The 20121-nt window shown below is 42.9% G+C and overlaps 1 protein-coding gene across 11 annotated transcripts in view; it reads left to right on the top strand.

Moving 5' to 3' along the window:
* The window catches only part of LOC119649845 (fat-like cadherin-related tumor suppressor homolog), a 396664-nt gene that overhangs the window by 140911 nt on the left and 235632 nt on the right, over positions 1–20121 (top strand). For all 11 annotated transcript variants that reach the window (XM_038052198.1, XM_038052197.1, XM_038052196.1 and 8 more), the window contains exon 3: positions 17786–18780. In XM_038052198.1, the coding sequence (XP_037908126.1) occupies positions 17851–18780 (930 nt within the window). In that variant the 5' untranslated portion in view covers positions 17786–17850. The remainder of the gene's footprint in view (positions 1–17785; positions 18781–20121) is intronic.

The raw sequence follows: 20121 nt of genomic DNA, 5'->3' as shown, positions 1-20121 counted from the left end.
ACTCCTTTCTCGCTACATTGAGACAATAAATTGCGCCCACAGTGGCTCCGTTAAGTTGAATACCGCCATGGTTTCTGCATGGATTGAAAGTAATCGGAAAGGAGGTCACATGTAATATATGGATATTGACCGTTACAAGGAAAGTTCGTTGAGTTGCTCATCATGGAGTGAGGGTCGAATTTATCTTACCCTTTACATAACTTTAAAATCCAGCTCCGATGATTTATTCAACTTTATATTGAAAACAAAAGTAAATTTATCCAAGCTCTCCAGTGTTTACCAACTTGGCAAAACCAACGCTGTCCAACCACTGTCAGGGGATTTAACAAAATATGATTTTCTATTGTCTCGAGAAACGTGATAATATCATAGCTGAGTGAAAGCCTTCAGGATCATACCTCCGCCCGTCCTTTCCCTTTTCTCTGTTTGCGAAACAGCCTGGGGGCCTTCCAGTGTTATATCTTGATAGATCTCTTCCTCGCATTGTCAAGACATAATTCAGCATCCAACTACCTCCTTGATTCAGAACAAAGTCCCCTCGGGTTATTATTTCATTTTCCTGAATAATAACCGAAGGCTGATGGGAAACTCACTTTTAGCTACATATTTGACCACCAATTTTCAAGTCTTTACCTAGCCCGGCGGCGAAGAAACAAAGCAACTTAGCCCGACACGAGTACGTAACAAGGACTTTAACCAAGCATTGAATAGGATCTGGGTGTCCAATCATCCGTTCACCGATACAAGGGGTAGGCGTAATGTTCTTACGTATTCAGTTCGGTCAGGCCAACTTTGGAAAGTTCCAGGAAAAAATGTTTACTTAAAGTTTGTCCTCGACCTATCCATTTAAATTTACGTCCTACTCCTTGTCAAAATTTAAATAATTATTCCAAGACGAGGACCGTCTTAAATTGAGAAGGAGCAGATGCCTGGGGGTAGGATTGAAGAAATTACTGTTACCATCCCTCAGTCCGAAAGGCATTAAATGTCCTAGGGACGCTGTTGCTTTTCATAACAATCTCCGTAACTAAAATACATTCTTTGCTATTGTTAAACTCCACCAATACCAAACTAATTGGGCTGTTCCCTTTTGGTGTTTCTTTTTTTCTGCTGGACCAGAAAATTATGTTGTAGGGAAGTGGAAGCACAGAATGGGGGAAAAGGTCAGAAATTAACTTTAGTCGCTTGTCATACCTTTGTAAAAGGATTTTCCGGGTACACCACCGGCAATTAATACGGTTATGGGGGTGGACTTCAGTTTGCTGCTAAAATTGCGGAAAATTCATTGAATTTAGGTTTATGATTCGAGCGTATTTTCCGGGAGCCATCATGCAATTTGTCTAGCGTGTCATGTCACGCGGATGATGAAGTAATAGAGCGGAAGCTTATCTGGCTCGATTAAGTACTCATCTCTCGTGTGAAACTTGTTAACGATTAATTGACGTTGAAGTGAATTTTTGGATAGAAGCTATTAATGAATTTTAGTGGCGACCGAAGTTGGAGGAGTAACTTTGGAACTGTAATAACTTCCTTCGTCCTGTTAAATTTATGATTTGGGGAGACAAGCTCTCTCTCTAATTAAACCCAGGAACTTCTCTTCCAGATTTCTTAGCACTGAGTCTAGAGTCCACACACTGGACCGCAATGAGCACTGATATTGGTCTTAACCATAATTCGGTCCCTAGCTAAGGTCGTCTGATGTAAAGATCTAAATGGCGAGTACTAATCTGGAAGAAAAGTACTACGCACTGGAAGAAGTTTTGCTGGTCCAAAACATTGTCCTGACATATATACCCTTGACATTTTCCATCTTCCCTTCACAAGGGAAGCGTGTGTGGCTAATCACATGAAACTATTCCCTAATGTATCAACTAGACAAAATTGGGGTACTGGACCCAATCGTTTGCAGCTAATGGGACTATTATCATCAGGACTACTTGATGGCTTTGCACTTCCTGTTGGTTGCCCGGCTTACGCAGTCAGTAAACACAGTTATCTTGGGAACTTTTTTTTCAACGAAGAATCTATGCCTTTAGGAGACAAACATGTGGGGAAGCGACGTTTCAATGCTTTTCATTGAGTGTACCTTGTGGTTTTTCCTCGCCCTCTGCGTCTGCGTTCTTCCCACTCCTCGTTGCGCTTGGTGATTTTCCGCGTGAGTGATGTTTATTTCGTAAAATTACTAGGGCAATAAAACCTCAACATCTTCAGTAGCTGTCATGATAGTACGGGTTCCACCATTTTTTCGAACCCGACAGCCGTCAGTTTCAGGGCCAATTTGCGCAGGGCGCCGTTATGATGGACTTCATAAGGATTTACTACCCACTCGTCAGGCTGTACGGAGAGGTCATCTGTGATCTCTAATGTTTTAGAAGAGTGCTCCTACACACGATTGAAGGAGTAGGACATTAAACGTCTTTCAATTAGCTAAATCATTTACTGACAGAGATAATAATTCTTGAACGTATGCAAGATAAAGCAGCTGAGTGGCACCAACCTAATATAATCTCTGTGGGTGCACAAACTCCCGGAGAGCGCCACAGACCATCCTGCCATGTTGAAATTCGGGATCTCTGGACAAGAGGTTCATGCGCGAACAATGATTGGCAAGGTACCGTGTGATATATCAAACCAGGACAGTAGCAGCGTTAACGGCCACGAATACGGTTTACCTTCGGAAGATAGGTCTAGATTTCGGTTTAGGTCCGGCTCCCGGGAAAAAGCAATCTGGTAGTAGGTCATTAGGATCCTCGACAAGTCCCAAGGCATGGTACCAACCGACGATTATCGGGAAAGACCACTAAATGTTTTACAATAACTAGACTTGCCGGGAGCTTTAACGATGGCTACCCGAAACGTAGAACTGTGTCGGCTAACTATTTATGGCTTTTGGGCCGGCGCCTCTATCTAATAGGAATCGGCCCTCAAGTCTCGATTATCCCCGAATCCCGGAATAATCACTCAACGCAACAGTCTTTAAAATTCGCTGCAATAAATTCATCGTCGATCCACACTTGTGGCTACAGGCAAGCCGATATGAATCTAGGACTTCGACGCTCAACACTTTTTCCATCGTTTTTGAAGGCGTTGCCGACCCACGTACTTACGCACTCCTTAAAAAAAAACCGCAACGTCACTATCGAACGAAGCCTCTCTGAGCCAGTTGAGTATGATGATCAGTTTCACATCAACACTACTAGTTCCTCTATCTTTTCAAGGGTGTGTCCATTACAACAGCATGAGCCTGCCGTTGCGCATAACAAATCAAAGAATTGATTAAACAGTGTATTTGCAGACCTTCAGATCGTTGTTGCTCTTCGCCACTTCACATGCTCCTTAATGGAGACGATCTAGCGATTACAGACGACTAAATTCCCAGGATTCGAGACCAACTCTGCATTTCTCTCGTCCTACTTGACTTCTGGACAGCCAATTGCGAGGAATTTGCCGCTAGTTCCGCGGAGTAGGTATACAAGGAGAAACTGAGACTCCCTAGCGATGCTATACACAATGTTAGGTTGAGGCTGAATCCGGGCGTTGCTACGTCTGCTCAAGGATGCAGTGCGGAAACAAAAATTGCTATCACCAGTCAACCACGTAAAAAACGTGGCCAGCGTGCACGATTGCTACAACCACCTTACGAGGATCCCCTACAAAGTCCTCAGTCGAGGCCCTGAACATTTCAGCTAGGAAGAGGGATTCGTGGCGCATACTTGACTTATGGCAGGCGAGCTGAGGAAGCTATGCGTCTGGTACTTCGCCTTAACCCCCTTAGTTTCAGCTGGGGGTGGACTGCTGTTGTGAAGCGTAACTATTTTATCGAACGCATCCACGTAACTTAACTTTCCATTAAACGCACTCCGAGAACTGAAAAGAACACGGATAGCCTTGAGTTAGAAATTTAATCTGTTGCTGTTCGTCATCATATCACCTCCACATCGTAATTAACTACATTGAATTGGTTGTCATTATTATTAGGTAAAATAGAGTTTAGGTAATTTGAACTACGACTGCAAATCCGCGAAAACTATGCCTCCTCGAGGTAATACAATGGATCTAATAAATACTTGGAACCACCCTTCAATTAAACACCACCCCGTCATCAAAAAACTAGCCTGGAACTATTTGTCACTTCGAGCTAGTCCTCCTACTCTTCCGCCTTAGGGGGCCTTCATTTCAGGGAATCCCGATCCTGGATTGGAGGAAACGAACCGTTACTGCGCAGAATCATCTGCCATTAGTCTCTCCGTCGGTAGTCTGTGGTGCAACAAGAAGAACCCTAATGTCTAACGCGGTTCCAGCTGCCAGCGCTCTCTGACAATGTTGTCTGGAGGGAGTTCCCTGCGTCTACATAAAGTCGTTGACGAATGACATCCCACCTTCGATAAGAAAAGAAGGTGAGATCAGCGTTATTTACAACCCCATTGTAGTACACAGCCAGGGAGTCGTGCCTTCCCACTTTTGTGTTCACTTAGAAACTGAGTAAGGAAATAGTCCGTCTCACCGTGTTTTAGATTCAGCTATGCACCTGAATTGCCAACGACCCGTGCAGTCCATCTGCCTCTTGACTAATTTTGCCAACCGTTTAGTGTGTGTTGCTGTTCTTCACGAGCAACCTTCTCCTTTGCGTCTGTATATGGCCTTACGACCCTTGATAAAAAGGGTAATGGGAATCAATCAATCACCGTCATTGTATAACAGGCATATGCCACCCGCAGAGTTCCCCGCAAAGAACTTACAATACAGCTCCTTGACAACAGCAGCAGTCTATATCTCTGCAACATAAAGTACGACTTGCTCATCGATATGGTACACAGGTTCGGGATTCTCTTTTTAATCGTCTCATTCGTTGTTAGAGAGACGTTAAAAACACTACCGCGAAAAGCCGAATGTAGGCAAAGCCATCCTTGTTGCCTTGGGTAGGGACCATCTCGAATCGAGGTGCCAGCGATATCTGATAAGTCTATATCCCATCAAAACTGGGTCCCACTTTCTGTACTGTTTCTTGATGTACACCAGATTAGATTTTACCTTTGCAGTAAGTCGCGCTAGTAAATCATGAGTGACTGCACTCCGGTGCATGTTGATTTGTTGGATGCGGATGTTTTTCGTGCATCTTCTGTTGTTCCCCATGTCTGCCTGTAGAAGGAAATGCGAAGTTCCTCTTATAATGTCTTTGGAAATTGTATTAGCGCATCGTGTGCAAGCGAATGGGTCGCAATAGGATCAGCGCTCGTTGGGGATGATATAGTCTACTAATACCAGCTCAATGCACACTACCTGGCCAGAGTTACAAAGGGGCTGACTCCCGACGTACATCGATCATTAGCAGTTCGATCTTCACCGAGAAACTTTCTTCTTCTAGGACGCACTTATAATGCCAGCTAGGGAGTCGGAATCATTTTCTCGGGCATCTGGGGACACCACTCCCCGTATCGTAAGCGACCGATAGGTTTGTCCTGAAACAAAAGACAGAAGCAATGAAACATTGTCTAATCCCCGAAAATATCTAAATATTCAAGGCCATAGTTTTAGGGGTTGTCTTGTGGATATGCACAACAAGTTAAATGTTGACATCAGTCTCAAAAGGGATCATCATCTAATGGTTGCTTACTGTCAACTGTCATCAGACTCTGGGAGAACTATCTTGCCAATCGGATCGTAGATGCCCGTATTAGTTTCCCTAGGAATATTAACGTGGCCATCATTAAAAATGTTTTTTTCTGGGGCGCTACTCGGGCTATCAACTGAATTTCGAAAGGGCAGCAGAACATCTGGCTGATTGTAGAAGCGGATCGACTGTGAGTGGTAGCGAGCATGGCAGACTTAAGGTCCGATACTGTACGAACTCTCGGGAAGTTCAATTTAGTGCCGTGACAAAAGAAAATGTCTTCCAGGAGTTATAGCAAGGTGCCCATTATCAGGAGCCATAACAAGGCAGAAAAAACCCGCCTACCATCAAAAAACTTCACCAGTTTATCAAGTTGCTGGCTACGCATTTTAATCAGCTATCCTGAGCCAGCTAGGCTCTTTCGCCTTCTGTCCAAAATCGAGTTAGTTTTTAAATAGAGGATCATGTCAGCCATACTAGCAAAAGGGACGTGCTGTTCGCCTAAACTGTGAGGTTATTGCTAACCCAGAAAGGCACTGCCGTCTCCTTCCCGCTCTCTGCGTATTTCTCGTTATGTAAATGTAGGTTAATCTGTTGCTGGCTAGATTCTTTGACGAAAATTCCCTTCAATTTCGAGGTTACTTGGAACGAGTTAGTTTGTTCGGAAAATTTTCTCTATTATGATCGTTTTATCGACCTTAGGCTCCTTTTCGGAGCTTTTTGAGTGCCGTCGTACCGTTTTAGCCTACAGCTGGTATCGCCTGTCACTCTCCGACAGCAATCGTTATGTCCAAGGATACCAACGTGAAATCCATGATTTCTTGTCTGACCGCATTGAAGAAAATGATGTCACTGCCGAAGTTTAGCATTTGCAATTACTGGTAACCTCGTGCTCGTCGTGGGGTAAATGAGCCCAGCTTGATGTTGCGGGTGGGGGTGTTAATTGAATGAATTAAATGAGTTCCAGTTGCGGAAGTGATTTGATGGGTCTCACTGTTCTGACTTTCACAATCGGGACCCAACTATATTTATGCAGACCCTGAATCAAGATACTTATGTCAGTAACATCTTACTTGCAAAATCTTTGATCTAGCTCTACTGCTAGTTATGCAAACAGGTCAGAAACTTGCAAGGGTTGTGATCTTCCCTGGTATTGAGTCAGCACTAGATGATGAGATGGTCTGCTACCTCCCAACGCTGTTGCAAATAGGTCCTCCTTTTGCAATTTGTCAGATTGTTGATATAGGACACGATACAGTTTTTAAGTTTTGGGGGTGCAAGCAGTGATTGAAGGAATCAATATCGAATCGTTTAGTCCATTAAGTAGAGGGTTTTAATATGTATTAAATTCACTCATTTGGTGCACGAGTATTTACAAATTTTATCAGGATCATACCTTTTCTGTATAGTTTTCCAGGGTTGAGTGTTGTTTTACAGGTGTCAGACTGACATACTTATTTTTTCCATGCATCCACGAATTTCCATAAATACCTCGAGTTGAGATATTAAAATCCTACTCCTTCTGGAAGCAACTCAGCAAAACGGGGCCGAAGTTCAGAACCTTCTTTCAGTCATTTATATTCCGGATTTACTTACAAATTCAGAGGGAATGCTGATAAGCAAAAAAAGTCAAATCCAACCAGAGTATCATCATCTGCGAGTGCTACCCCAAGAAAAATTACTATGTTCGACCTATTGCCTGGTTCAATCACCTCCTTGGGCTTCCTAGCAAGGCACATGTATAACGACATCGCTCAACGTGACAAACATGTATTCTAATTTACATTTCCAAGAATTTTGAACGAGACAAACGATAATTTGGAATCCTGTCAGGTTTTAATATGTATTACGTTTGCATTTCGCGCATTCGGTATTCGTGCAGAAAAAATCCTCCTCTGCGGCTACTGTTTTTCGTACAATCGTTACATGTGTAGATCGGCTTGTGCGATATGGAAGGCATTTATGGTACACGGAATATCATAACATATGAAGATACTCGTATCTACCTGGGAGCCCCAAATCCAAAATTACACATATGCATCAAGCACAAGGAATTGCTGACAAGGTATGTAGATTGCTTTCCAAAATGAAAAAATATAAACATGTGTGGGGAAAGGAGATTGCCTCGGATATGAGTGCCACGACCTCCTTCCACGCGGTTGTATTAGATGCAAAGATATGCTAAAAAGATTTATAATGTTCACGATGACTCAGAGAAAAGAGAGGAAGGCAATTTAGGTTGTTTGCAACCACTAAATTTTTTTTGTTTGAATCACCAATTTAACACCAAATCGTGTGTTACGTTTCCTTCATGAATTGTGCACAAATTAGAGTCATTCTCTATTTTTGGTGATAATGAGCTAATTTTTTGTGATTTAATTTTGGGCTCACTGGGTTCATTTGAATCTATAAATTGCAGCTAGATAAATTAGCCATTTAGAGGTTAAAATGAAAATCTTAGGCAATGTCCTGTAATGAACTGTTCTGGATTAGGGTGGTCAAACAACCATCCTGAGTGGCCGAAGACGACCTAGAGGGAAGAGCTATCCCAAAAAACTAAAAAGTTTGCGAAATTGACAGTGAAGGTCCGCCTGCACATGCTGAACCTCCATCGGAGCGCTCGGTCGACAGGTGCTTACATGTCTCTGTGCTAGCCAGGCCCGGGAATATGGGGAGGGGTCCTTTGAGCGCTACGATCCCTCACGTGTCATTATAAAAAATTCACGTGCGTCGGTCCGCATCAGATCTTGAAAATAACTGCACAAACATAGGTATTTGCAAAAAAACCTAATGAGTAACACCAAAACGCGAGCTACTAAAACCTGGAAAATGACAATAAAGAAAACACGGCTGGATCGTGCGCGTGGAGCCGTAAATCTCCGGACCCGAGTGCCACGATCGAGGGGGGAAATCCACGACAGATCACACCCTGGATTCCTGTTTCTTCTGCCTCTGATGTTTATTGAGGTCCGGTCTCTTAGGTTCCCTCCCTACCTTGACATCTTCAAGCCATTGTTTGGAGGATGTCCCTATTGTGTACGAGTTTGCGGGGTACAGGAGGAGGGGAGAAAAGACGGAAATCCTCAAATTCAATAACTGTATTTAAGCGCCAATTCAAAAAATAGGGAAAACTGCAATAAACACTTAACTGTGGAGTCTAAGTCTAAGTCCTCCGAGCTACAATCTCTTTAAATAAAATTTCCTTGATTGAAAAAGGAAAATTGCGGAAAATCAAAAGCAATCCTCCCGTTGATGTGACTCCGTTGCGAAAAATGCATGTTCTCCTATCTATTGTGACCCCCTAGAAATCCGAAGCTCAACTTCACAAAGGATGATGACCTAACTGCTCTTAGCGATCCGAAATAAAATCCCCTTTTACAGCAATTTAGCGAGTTCGATCCGTCCCGATAATGTTCAACGAATCCCCCCAAACTTTCACCTCTTCGTGAAGTTACCGAAAAGAAATATCAGATATTTACAAAATAGAACCAAAAAGAAAATGCGCCCGAAATGACAACCTCACAATAAAATCTCGTGATTTCGATCCACCGCAGTCGCAAATCCTTCTTCTAAGTTTGCTGTACAAAGAACACGCTTCCAACACGATTGAAATCTCAATCAAAAAATTATCTCCTCTGCCCATCAGCTGTCTCTCGATCAGCCGGTCTCGATAAATTTGGACTTCAACTTCTCGAATTCATGTTGCGAGCAGCATGCGCAGCAGCGTTGACGGATGCGGTAGTGCTAACAAGCTTTGTCTTGACTTGTTAGCACTGATGAAGGGAATAAGTAGTTTTGAAAATATCGGTATTTGCAAGGTAAATAAATTAACGCTAGCGAATAGGAAAACGAGTTTTTATTATTTCAAATAATTTAATCGCTAGAAATATCTCGTAATTACACTCAGACTAATGCTTAAATCTAATATTTATAATAGCGGCAAGGAGTGTTGAAGAGGGAGACCATGGCAGGTTTTAGTTCGGTGCTCACAATTTGGCAAGGCTTTAAGAATATGGCCAATGAGGTGGAGTTACCTTCCAGATAAAGTTGCCTCATTAGTGAATTGGGATGATTCTCCGTTCTTTCGAAGAACCTCCCTATCAGGCTGGGAGCGAACTCTTGAAGAGGTTTTATTCTTGCTCGCCGAAACACTTTAGCGTTGCGGCCGCACTTCTTGGTTTTCAAATTGTACGACAAGCCGGTACAGCGTTTCAAGATTCTGCGCTCGAAAGACTCACATTTCTTCATAGCTTTGGTAAAGCAAGTGTTGCATGTAGAGGCTCCGTAACATAAAATGGGTTTTATCAGGATTTAATACAGAGTCAGTTTGGTTTTTGTGCAAGTCCTATCCTTTTACGAAGAAAAAAGTAGATACTACTTACTACACCACGTGTTTTGCTGAGAGCGAGCTCATGGTGGGGATTGAATCTTAAGTGTTCGTAAGTGTTGGGAATGCTATCCCAAGTATTTCATTTTTTGTGAACTGCTCACTACTGTATTCCCGATGCGTAGTTTTAAGCGTTTAGCTTTTCTGTGAGTCCCGCGCTTGCCCCGGAATCCAAATTGGCGGTTTGGAATAATGCTTTTCTGATCGCAGTGTGTCCATGCTGCTTGCCCAAGTTAGAAAGGAGAGGGACTGGCCTGAAGTTTTGTGGTTCGTGAGAGCCACCTTTTTTCTTAATGGCCGCTATCTTCGCTACTTTCCAAGTGGTGGGAAAATAGCCATTGTTAATGCAGTTGTTAAAGACTGCAAGTAGGAACTTCATTGATGCCCTAGGGAGGTTTTTGGTGACAATATTTGCTATGCCACCTGACCCGATTGATTTTTTGGGATAGCTGCAAGCTGTGATAAGCTCAAAAAGGTTTTTGGGTCCGTTCGTTGGCAGGATTGATTGGAGGCGGAGAAGGTAGTCAATTTAAATGAATGCTCATGAAGGAAGTCTTTGATTGTCCAGTCTACAATCGAAGTGACGGCCGGGTTGTTTCTAGGTGGAGGTGAATTTAATTGAGTGAGGACACACTCCTCAAGTACTAGAGCTTTCCTAGCGTCGCTGCAGATGTTTTCGTTGTTCCTGGTGGGAACGAAGTCTCTGGATCTTTCTCTGCCTGTCAACCTATTTATGTGTCCAAACATGTTAGGTCCGGACTTCACATTTGCTAGCTTGCAAGTGAGTTCCTTGTTACGGAGTTATTCAACCATTTGACCGATTAGTGTGCTTAGGCAATAAATCCGAGAAATCAATACCTTATATTCGATGTTAATTCTGTTGTCATTTTTATGGAAGTTGAGCTTGAGATTTCTGCACCAAATCTGCCTCACTTTCAGATGTTACATTATTTCGTGCGGCAGTTTACTAAACTGAATCTTTGTGAGCTTTGTGTTTCTGTGTGTAGCAGAGTTGATGGCATCAGTACCAAAAGTGATGACCTCAACGATTTCTTTGTGAATTTTTTCAGGTTCAGGTCCCAGTTAGTGCGGACGAAGGATCTAATTTTGGGTACCCGCTTCTGCAGTTGAGAGGCAAAGTTTCAGCTCAACTACAAAGTGATCGGACATACCCGGTAAGGTTTTACACGTTAACACCTGTAATGTGAGTGTAGCTTCTGTGGACATTAGGGAATAGTCAAGTATGACTTGACTTTTTGACGTTGTGAGTGTGTCGGGCAAGATCATCTCAAGCTGGGTCTTGGTTGTGGATCCATTTTTCGAGGGTAACCCCATTTCGATATTTTGCTAAATCGCGCCAGGAACTTGCATTTGATGTAGACTGCAGCTATTAACACGCGTCTACTGTCGGTGGTTTTTACGGCTTTACTGTTGTCGCGAAACAGGTTTGCAGGTTTTCGATGGCAACTTCCTCAAATTCATAGTCTTTTCTGACTAACAGGGTCGTATCGCAGTTGGTGTCGTTCCAGATAATATTATAACCGGTAAAATTTACATTGTGCCTGTTTTTTAGTCGTGTCTCTGAAACACAGTAAAAGTCCGCTTTCAAAGAATCTACCAACCCTTGTGCAGTGGCACGTTGGACGTGTGAGACCAAGGACGTGGAGTTCAATGTGATAATTTTTAACTCCATAGATTCATTGTCAGTTGAATAGCAGCAAATTGGAACTTGAGGAGCTGCAGCTCTTGGAAGAGTATTCCTGGCTGCCTGATTGAAAGATACACCTGGTTGGGCCAAGCTTTGTGACATATGAGTCACTGCCTGTTTGGCTCTCATAGCATCAGAATTCTGCTCTGCCAGGTTCCCTCCTGGCAACCATATCCTTCTATCTCAGACATCCGCGGTACTTACCAAGCAGTGAGTCTTTAAGGCTTGTGGTGTGCTAGTTGCGGCGTGTAGTCCCTTTTCACTAATAAGCTTGAAGATAATCACATGATCTTCGGTGATCTGCGCAAAGATGAAGATCCTCTCGGCCCTCGCCCTCTATGTTTTCAACCCTCTTTCTTTTAAGATAAAGAGGAACTGAGGTACATTAATTTTGTACCCAGTAGTCGGGGGATTTTTTTCTTTTCTTGAGCGGGTAGTTGGGGCAGGGTGCCTGTGAGTTTGCCGGAGGGGCACTTATACGACTAACACTCACCTTATTTTTTACCTTCTTCTCTTCTTCCGCTGCACGAAATTGAATTCGTTGACTGCCTCTTCTTCGATTAGTACTTCAAGGCACATTTCTTCTCCATCTTGGGGTTGTTTTTTTTCTTGTTGCTGCTCCTGTTGTTGATACCGGCATTCTTCCTTCGAGAGATGCCAAGCACTTTTCTAATTGTTTGATGATGCCTTGCTGAAGGCTCCCATTTACTTCCTCCAGTTCCGAAGAGCTCGTGTGTCCTTCTTTTGATGATGATAACTCCTCTGGGAGTGTTATCTTACACCTTTTGGGGGACATCTTGTCCCGAAGCCTATACCTGGTGTCTGAAATTGTCAAGAAATTTTTTTTCTTTAATTGGTTCTTTCTTTCTTCTTCCAATCCATGTGCAATTATTATTGGCGCCACTATCTAGGAGAAATACTTCCTTATAGAGGTCGCTTAACAGGTCTTGGGAGACTTTTGCTGAAGTGTGTCCGCTTGGAGAACTCGGAGCGAATTGCGAGGAATAAGCTTGGTGAGCGCTCGCCGTTGAAGAGTTCTCTTCCGTTTGTTGATCAAATTGCTGATGGTCTGGTCATTGTATCCGTCCGATCTGAAGTAGTTTTCGTCAATGAAGCAGCTAATGTTCTACTAGAGCGGTCGCCTCTTTGGCCGTGAAACTCGGGAAAAGATCCTTAACGCCAAAAGGCACCAAAATTAATTTTCCTCGAGTTCTCCAACTGCAGAACCTGGAAGAATTCGCTTCAATTCTTGACCGACTTTCATGTCAAGTGGGGTATGGACTGAATTCAAGGCTTACCTTTCCTTCCTTAAACGGTTATTACCTGTTTAAGGCCGGAATGGACCTGTAGCACTAATTATCCTTTTCCGGGCCTTATCATCTCTGCTGGAACGTATTCTACAATCCTATTTTTTCAGAAATATTTAAGTGCGACTCTCTAAACCCGGAGTTACTATCGGACACTTTATCGTTCAAGTAAAATGTTCATCACAAACATATGACGCTGTGCAGAACGTATAGGGGTCCTTACAGTTTTCCTTTTGCAGACTGTAGTCAAGATTTCGTAATATCTGTCACAATACACAGATATGCCGGTTAAATTAAATATACAAAAATATTGGTTTTGATTATGTTCGCGTTAGATGCTTTGCATTATCGCCTTCAAAAAATTAGTTTGTTTCTTATCGTCACTAATTTGCTTTGAAGATCACTTTCTTATCGCGATTTACCTATGGATGCTTGTCGCGAACGCAAGATACGTAAAGACGATCTTTCGAGCGACGAGGTGCACTTGCCTCTCTAATTTATTTCGATCCTGCTGAAATTGAATGCGTGAAATTATCATCAGGATCACATGAAGCAACTAATTTTTTATTCGTTTGTTCAGCACATGCTAACTTACTCTGGCTTCTATGCTGCTTAGTCCTTTTTTGAAAATTGCATTGACAACCCAAAAATAATCTTCGCTCCTCCGGGAGCGAGGCAGCAGGTGGACTAGCGGAATCCACTGACGACGAACTGTACGTGGTGATTATAAGCCACAGTACTCCTGCCTGGAAACCGTCGAGGGTCCCCCGGTGAACGGCGACAGGTAAGAATGGAAGATCGCTGGAATTCTACTCAAAAGTCAGAATCAGAAGGCCAACAACAAGATTGTAAAGAATAAGGTGGTCTGCATGATCGGCGAGTGAGATTAGAAGGACATCACTAAATACCAGGTGGTTGTTGAGGATTGGACTTGTAACAAGAAAAGCTTAGAAAACCAACAGAAGGCAAAACCAACGGCATTCAAGCGCAACTGAGGATGATGTCAAGGAGAAGGTCAAGAGCAGCGGAGTTTGCAAGGGCGTGAATGCCAAGTGACCTCTGCTGTCAGCAAAGTAGCAACATTCGACCCACCGAGTATGTACTGAGAAAACCCTGAGCGATGTGGCCACTTACGGGTGGCACCTGCAAATGGTAGTTCTTGGCTGTCAGAGCTGCTGATCCAGTATCTCCTGGACAGCAATGAGAAGCAAGAAGAAGAATGGTGTGGTCCCACAAGAAAATTTGAACAATAAAGTGCCTTCCTGGATATAGGGGCAGTATTCAACAACGTGGGTATCAAAACCATCAAGGTGACTTTAACCAGAATAGGATTGGAAGAGTGTTTTACGAAGTGGATAGTATCCGGGCTAAGGACCGGGATAATTCAATCTGATCTGGGAGGTAGCAACTTGACCAGAACTGTTAATAAATCTATACCAATATTCTATCTCCTTCCCGTCTATCGAACATCAAGCCGTTTTGATTTTTAAGGCGTTAGTTTGCACTTTCCTCTGATCAGGCAAAGAACTAAATCTTTCAGTTTGGAATTCAGCTATTTTGGTTAAGGATAATTATGCTTCTGGTTATCTCGCATGTTGAAATTTCTTTCTGTGCTTCTGTCTTTCTTTATCAATGGACCAAGTTTACGCTCTTCAAGGCTCTTTGAGGATTATTCCAGGTCAGCTGTATTTTCTATTGTTTCATTCTCCAATAAAACTGCAGTTGCCTTCGGTGTCCTCAAAGAAAATATGATCTTTTTGAGCACCCCATCTTCACATCCATCGGCAGCACTAAGATGTCATTAAGAAATGTTGGCTACCGAGAGTTTGTCGGTTTAGTGGGTTGTGTTAAGGATTAAGTGCTCCTAATCTTTTCTGTGGATTTTTTTGCTCTCCTTGCCTTATTCATGTTCAATTAGTGATTACTGTGTAGATTCTCGACGCTGCGATACGTTCCAACGCATTGCCACTTATTATACTTGGATGGATGGAGCTTCACAACGCGCTGGATCTTACTTGCCTTCAAGTTGTTGGACAATCAGGACATGTGTTTCGATGAATCCCATTGAAAGGTTTGCCAAGCCACGTCCCACTGTCAAATTTTGTGCTAATCTTGGGTAGTGCACTATCGAAAGGTTTTCATTAATATAGCACGTCTTTGGAAGTAAGTCTCTCCTCAAATAATTAGGTTATCGAATGTCAAATCTGGTCCAGTAGTGCCAAAAGGCGACCATCTGCATTTCCTGATGTGGAAGTCCAGTATTTTTCTGAATCGACGAAAGTGTTCCGCGCGATGGCAATCTTTTCAACTCTGACCGATGGTAGAACCATTACGCTTGAGACTCCAATCATGCCTTTACAAGAACCCAGTATCGTCAGTACCTCCGCTTGAAATACACAGTCGTATCCTGGAAGACTGTACGATTTGGCTAGACCACGCGTATTCGGGACCACAGTCGTTCCGACTCCACAGACTATCTCTGATCCGATGAAGAAAAGCGTGTCGTAACTCCAGATCAAATCGGTGATCTTTCATTTTGCACTGGTGGGAAGTCTCATCGCAAAATTCATCTTGAAGAGATGAGGTTGCTCGCGTAGTACGTTACTAATATCCAAAGTTGCCATCATACTCATATTTCATCTAGGACATAATCACAGTCGTAGGACTTCTTTGGCCAGCATCCAGACTCAGTGTATTCGACGGCATTGCGTGATACAGCGTACATCCACAGATTATCTGTTCTCCACAATCTGATGACCCAATGGCGTCTTTTTAAAACATCTTTTAGTTTAAAAAAAAGAGAAAAGTCAAAAGAACTCAGATCATGCGAAAGAGGAGGGGAGAGTTTGGGAACGACAGAGAGGACTTTCTAGGTCGAAAATTCTGGTCAAGTGAGAGATATCTCATTACAAGTTTGGAACAGAACTTTCGAAGGTCCAGATATTCAGGTGAAATTGGATGCGAGATGAAACCGTACAACTACAACTGGTCGCTCATGGTGCCATTTGTTGAAACTATTTGACGTGACTGGAACCCTAATGCTTTCGGCATTTTCATTTATTTTCGAAGTTGAAGATCTAATTAAGCGAGGTTCATCTCTCACTAGTTCTTGGCCATCCATGATGATGATTCATGCCAACGGAAACTTGGGTGTTGCCAATTCCGCTCTTCCTCCTTGCGTGAAATAACTCAAAACACAGCTTCACTCATAGCGCTCTCAAAAGTTAGATAATGAATTAAAACCCAGGCTGAGAATCTAGAGGGGCTTGACTAACATTCCTGGTGAAAGTGAACAACAAATTGTTACCAGGTCGTCCGCAGTTCTTCCTTTTCTATGACACTTGGTATGTTTAAGTAGTTTAGCTAAGAAATGTGATTGTCAGTCTAATTATAGAAGATCGGCTTCTCAAATTTATTGGCCTATTATTCAGTGGAACAATGAAGTTCGAAACTGGGCTATAGGCAAATCAGCATCTTTTGGTATCCTGGAAGAACACAGCTCCAATTTAATAATTTAAATTTCGATAATAATCCATTCTTTGCATCATTTACCCAGTTGAAGTTTACCTCAAAGTATGCTTCAATAAATCAGGCACGCCCCTCAAATATTTTAGGTACTTAAATTTTAGGGTCTAAATTTAAATAGGTACACTCCCCGACGATTAGCATAGATAATTTCATGCCGGTTTGTTACGCTTTAGAATAGACGAACTACCGTGAGCATGCAAAACTGTATTGCCTATTTTAGTGACCTCACATCCTGTGCCTCCCCACCCCATCGCCATCTTGTTTTCCAATTAAGCAGACACACATAAATTCATTGTCACCCATTTAATTAACCTGATGACCATATTATGCGTCGAAAAATAAAATTTAACTAGCACCTAAAAACAAGGGAATTTTATGGTAACTGGATTAGGTTACAAAGCGTAAAACATTATGTGGCTTTTTGGAAATTTCACCACTTTTACCCAGCAAGGACATAAAATTTCTGGTCATTAAATGTAAAACGGTGGAATTCATTTCATCGTTGACGTGTTACTAATTATAACCACCGGCGGCAGTGACTGCACCACGTCTCCTCTCAATGGTAGCATTAAATTTTCCCGGGGGTGTATCACTGACAACTTGCAAGGATGGAATCGTTTTGAGGTTGATAACAGGAAGCTCTAACTAGTTTTTAGGAGTTTTAGACAACTACGAACTTTTTTCATGTGGGTACCCGGGATGGTACTAAGCGTGTTCAAATCTAGTTCAGTTTATGATGGTGGAAGGAATTCTTTCGCTCTCGTCCCAAGTTAATCTCATTTTGGAAAATAGATGACAGGCAATGGATGAACAGTGCGGGGTGGAATGTCACTAAATGAAATTTTAGTTCGTTTGCAGAGTCCTGTGATGGGCAAAGCATCATTTTTGCTGCTACCAGCCATCAAGGAAGTTGAATGTCGAATGTGGCATGATCAAATAGAGAGTTTCGAGTTGGATTTCGGCGTAGTTGAAATTTAATTAAAGATGCTTCCACTTAGAGCCTTATTTTATATAGATGACCAATTGGGGTTGAGTGATAGTACTACAGAGAATGCGATTTTGTGGATGAAGCTTTTCTGAGTTTTTAACTGTTTGCATTTGCCAGGATATTCCTGACGTCCTGCACTTCTTTTTTTGCCCCTATATTTTGAGGTATTTAGAGCTATCATTACTAGTCTAGTCAGAGATGGAATTTGTAACATTGAAAATCTAATGTCGTCCTTTTTATTTTGTATCTTTTTCAGATTACTTAGACGCAAAACAGTAGCATGCTACAGCCTATCGTGCTGTACCAAATATTCCTCACAATATGAGACATAAAAAACGCGGGGTGCTAAGTGCGCAACTAGGCACTGTTCTCTTCTGGACAGTGCTAGTTAGCGCCTTAGGTCACACCGCCCAAGAGACATCACCACCTCAGGATAAGTTCACACTAGAATCGACATTAGTATCATCATTAACGTCGGGATCACCAGGATTGCCGGTCGCTGCAGCTCTTTCTTCCTCCAAATCATCATCATCCGCGAGCTCAGCAACCGCCGCCAAGGATCATACCGCATACATTTTCAAATTCGATCATGCCCTTTACAATGTGACAATACCCGAAAATAGTGTCGGTAAATCGTACGCCGTACAGCCTCCGAATGAGGATCGGTTAGGAATCAAAATAATTCCGAATTTAGATGTAAAATTTCGTATAGTTAGTGGTGATCGTGATAAATTATTTAAGGCTGAAGATCGTTTAGTAGGTGATTTTGTATTCTTAGCGATTCGGACTCGAACCGGTAATGTGATCCTGAATCGTGAAAAAACCGATGAATATCGTTTAGGTATTAAGGCCGTTGCTACACAAATGGAACGCAATGGCAAGCATTTGTATGAATGTGAAACCGTGGTTAGTCTTAAGGTGCTCGATCGTAACGATCTTAGTCCGCTATTTTATCCTACGGAATATTCCAAGACCGTGCCCGAGGATATGCCCCTGCATAAGAGTATAGTGAAAGTGATAGCCGAAGATGCCGATTTGGGGATCAATGGCGAAATTTATTATAGTTTTTTGGATGATACCGACTACTTTGCAATTCATCCGACCACGGGGGTGATATCGTTGACGCGACGGGTAAAGTACGTGGATCGATCGATACATGAGTTGACAGTGCTGGCAACGGATCGAGGAAGTAGCACGAGTAATCGAATGAGTCAGGCGAGCAAGGCGAAGGTGACGATAAGGGTGAGACCGGTAAGTACAATTGAATAACAAAATTAAGATGAAAGATCACTATAAATCCGATCGAATAAAGTGTCCTTATTTTCTGCATTAATATCTAAAAATTTAAGTTTAACTGTTCAGATTCTGTTATTGTTTTCCTGGTTCTCATGGTGCCACCGTTGCCATTGAAAACTAAATCATTCCCGACGCTGAATATCGTAATGTCCAGGATGTCTAGAATCGCCTCATATACTGTCTTAAATATATGTATGTGTTTTTTTGGGGGTGGGGTACATGAATGCATTTACGAGCAGAGTATTGGCCTCCCGCAGCTGTACGTCGCCGGACTACCAATTAAATACCTCCCCATCATCAGAGTGCTAGCCTAGAACCGTTTGTCACATTACTTCCGGCTAACCCCCGAACTCTCCCGCCTTTCGAAGGCTTCCAATCAGAGAATTCAGCCCATACCTCTGCTCCGTAGAGCAGGAACGACTGCGTTGAACTTATCAGGAGTCGTCGCCTGCTAGACATAGGACCCCCAATACTTGCCATTAGCCTACCTAATGCCGAAACTCCAGCTGTAGTCTTGTTTGCTGGTCCTTTGATTTGCTCAGAAAAGCTCATCTTTGAGCCAGAAGTCAGTCCAAGGTTCTTTCCCGTTGGTTTTTACTCGATTATCGACTCGCCGAACGATATGGGACGCAGGGTCAGAACTCTCTTTTTAGTCAGGATCACTATTTCGGTTTTTTTTTCAAGTGCCTGGTTGAAATCATGAGCAGTCCGTTTACTCGTCGCATCGATATGCCAAGTATGTTTTGCACCTGTTCGATAAAGAGCCCAGCAACAAATGCCGCGACATCATCTGCATAACCAGGCTCTTCTGGCATGTCGAGTTTTAGCAGGAAGTATTCCAGAGGTCCGGCCCCAGGATAGATTCCTGTGTTAACGTGATCTCTATCCTCCTCTTACCCGTTTGCGTTTCATTGAGCAGGGAGCGGTTCCTCCTAGAATGTCTTTCCATCTTACGGAATTAAAGGTGTTTCTGACGTCAAGCGTTACGAGGAGCACCACTCGTGGAGCTCGGTGGCTATGTGCCTCCGCTCAACGAACGCCATCCACGATTTGTGTTACCGCATCGACTATAGATCTCCGTGCTCTAAAACCGAACTGCCGTGGAAATAAATCTCTGTCAGTGCGTATCGCTTTAGCGAGTCTACTTTTGATGAATTTCTCAAGGACTTTCCCAGGAGTGAAGCATACAAAGTGGGCGGTATGAAGACGGTAACTCATGGCCCCTTTCCCTTTGGCGATCAGCGCAGGCCTCGCCACATTCCAACGAAAAGGGAAAATGCCTTTTTTCAGGCAACC

The sequence above is a fragment of the Hermetia illucens genome, chromosome 2, assembly GCF_905115235.1.
Source record: "Hermetia illucens chromosome 2, iHerIll2.2.curated.20191125, whole genome shotgun sequence".
NCBI lineage: Eukaryota > Metazoa > Arthropoda > Insecta > Diptera > Stratiomyidae > Hermetia > Hermetia illucens.
Note: the sequence above shows the minus strand (reverse complement) of the source record. Positions and strands in the feature narration are given on the sequence as shown.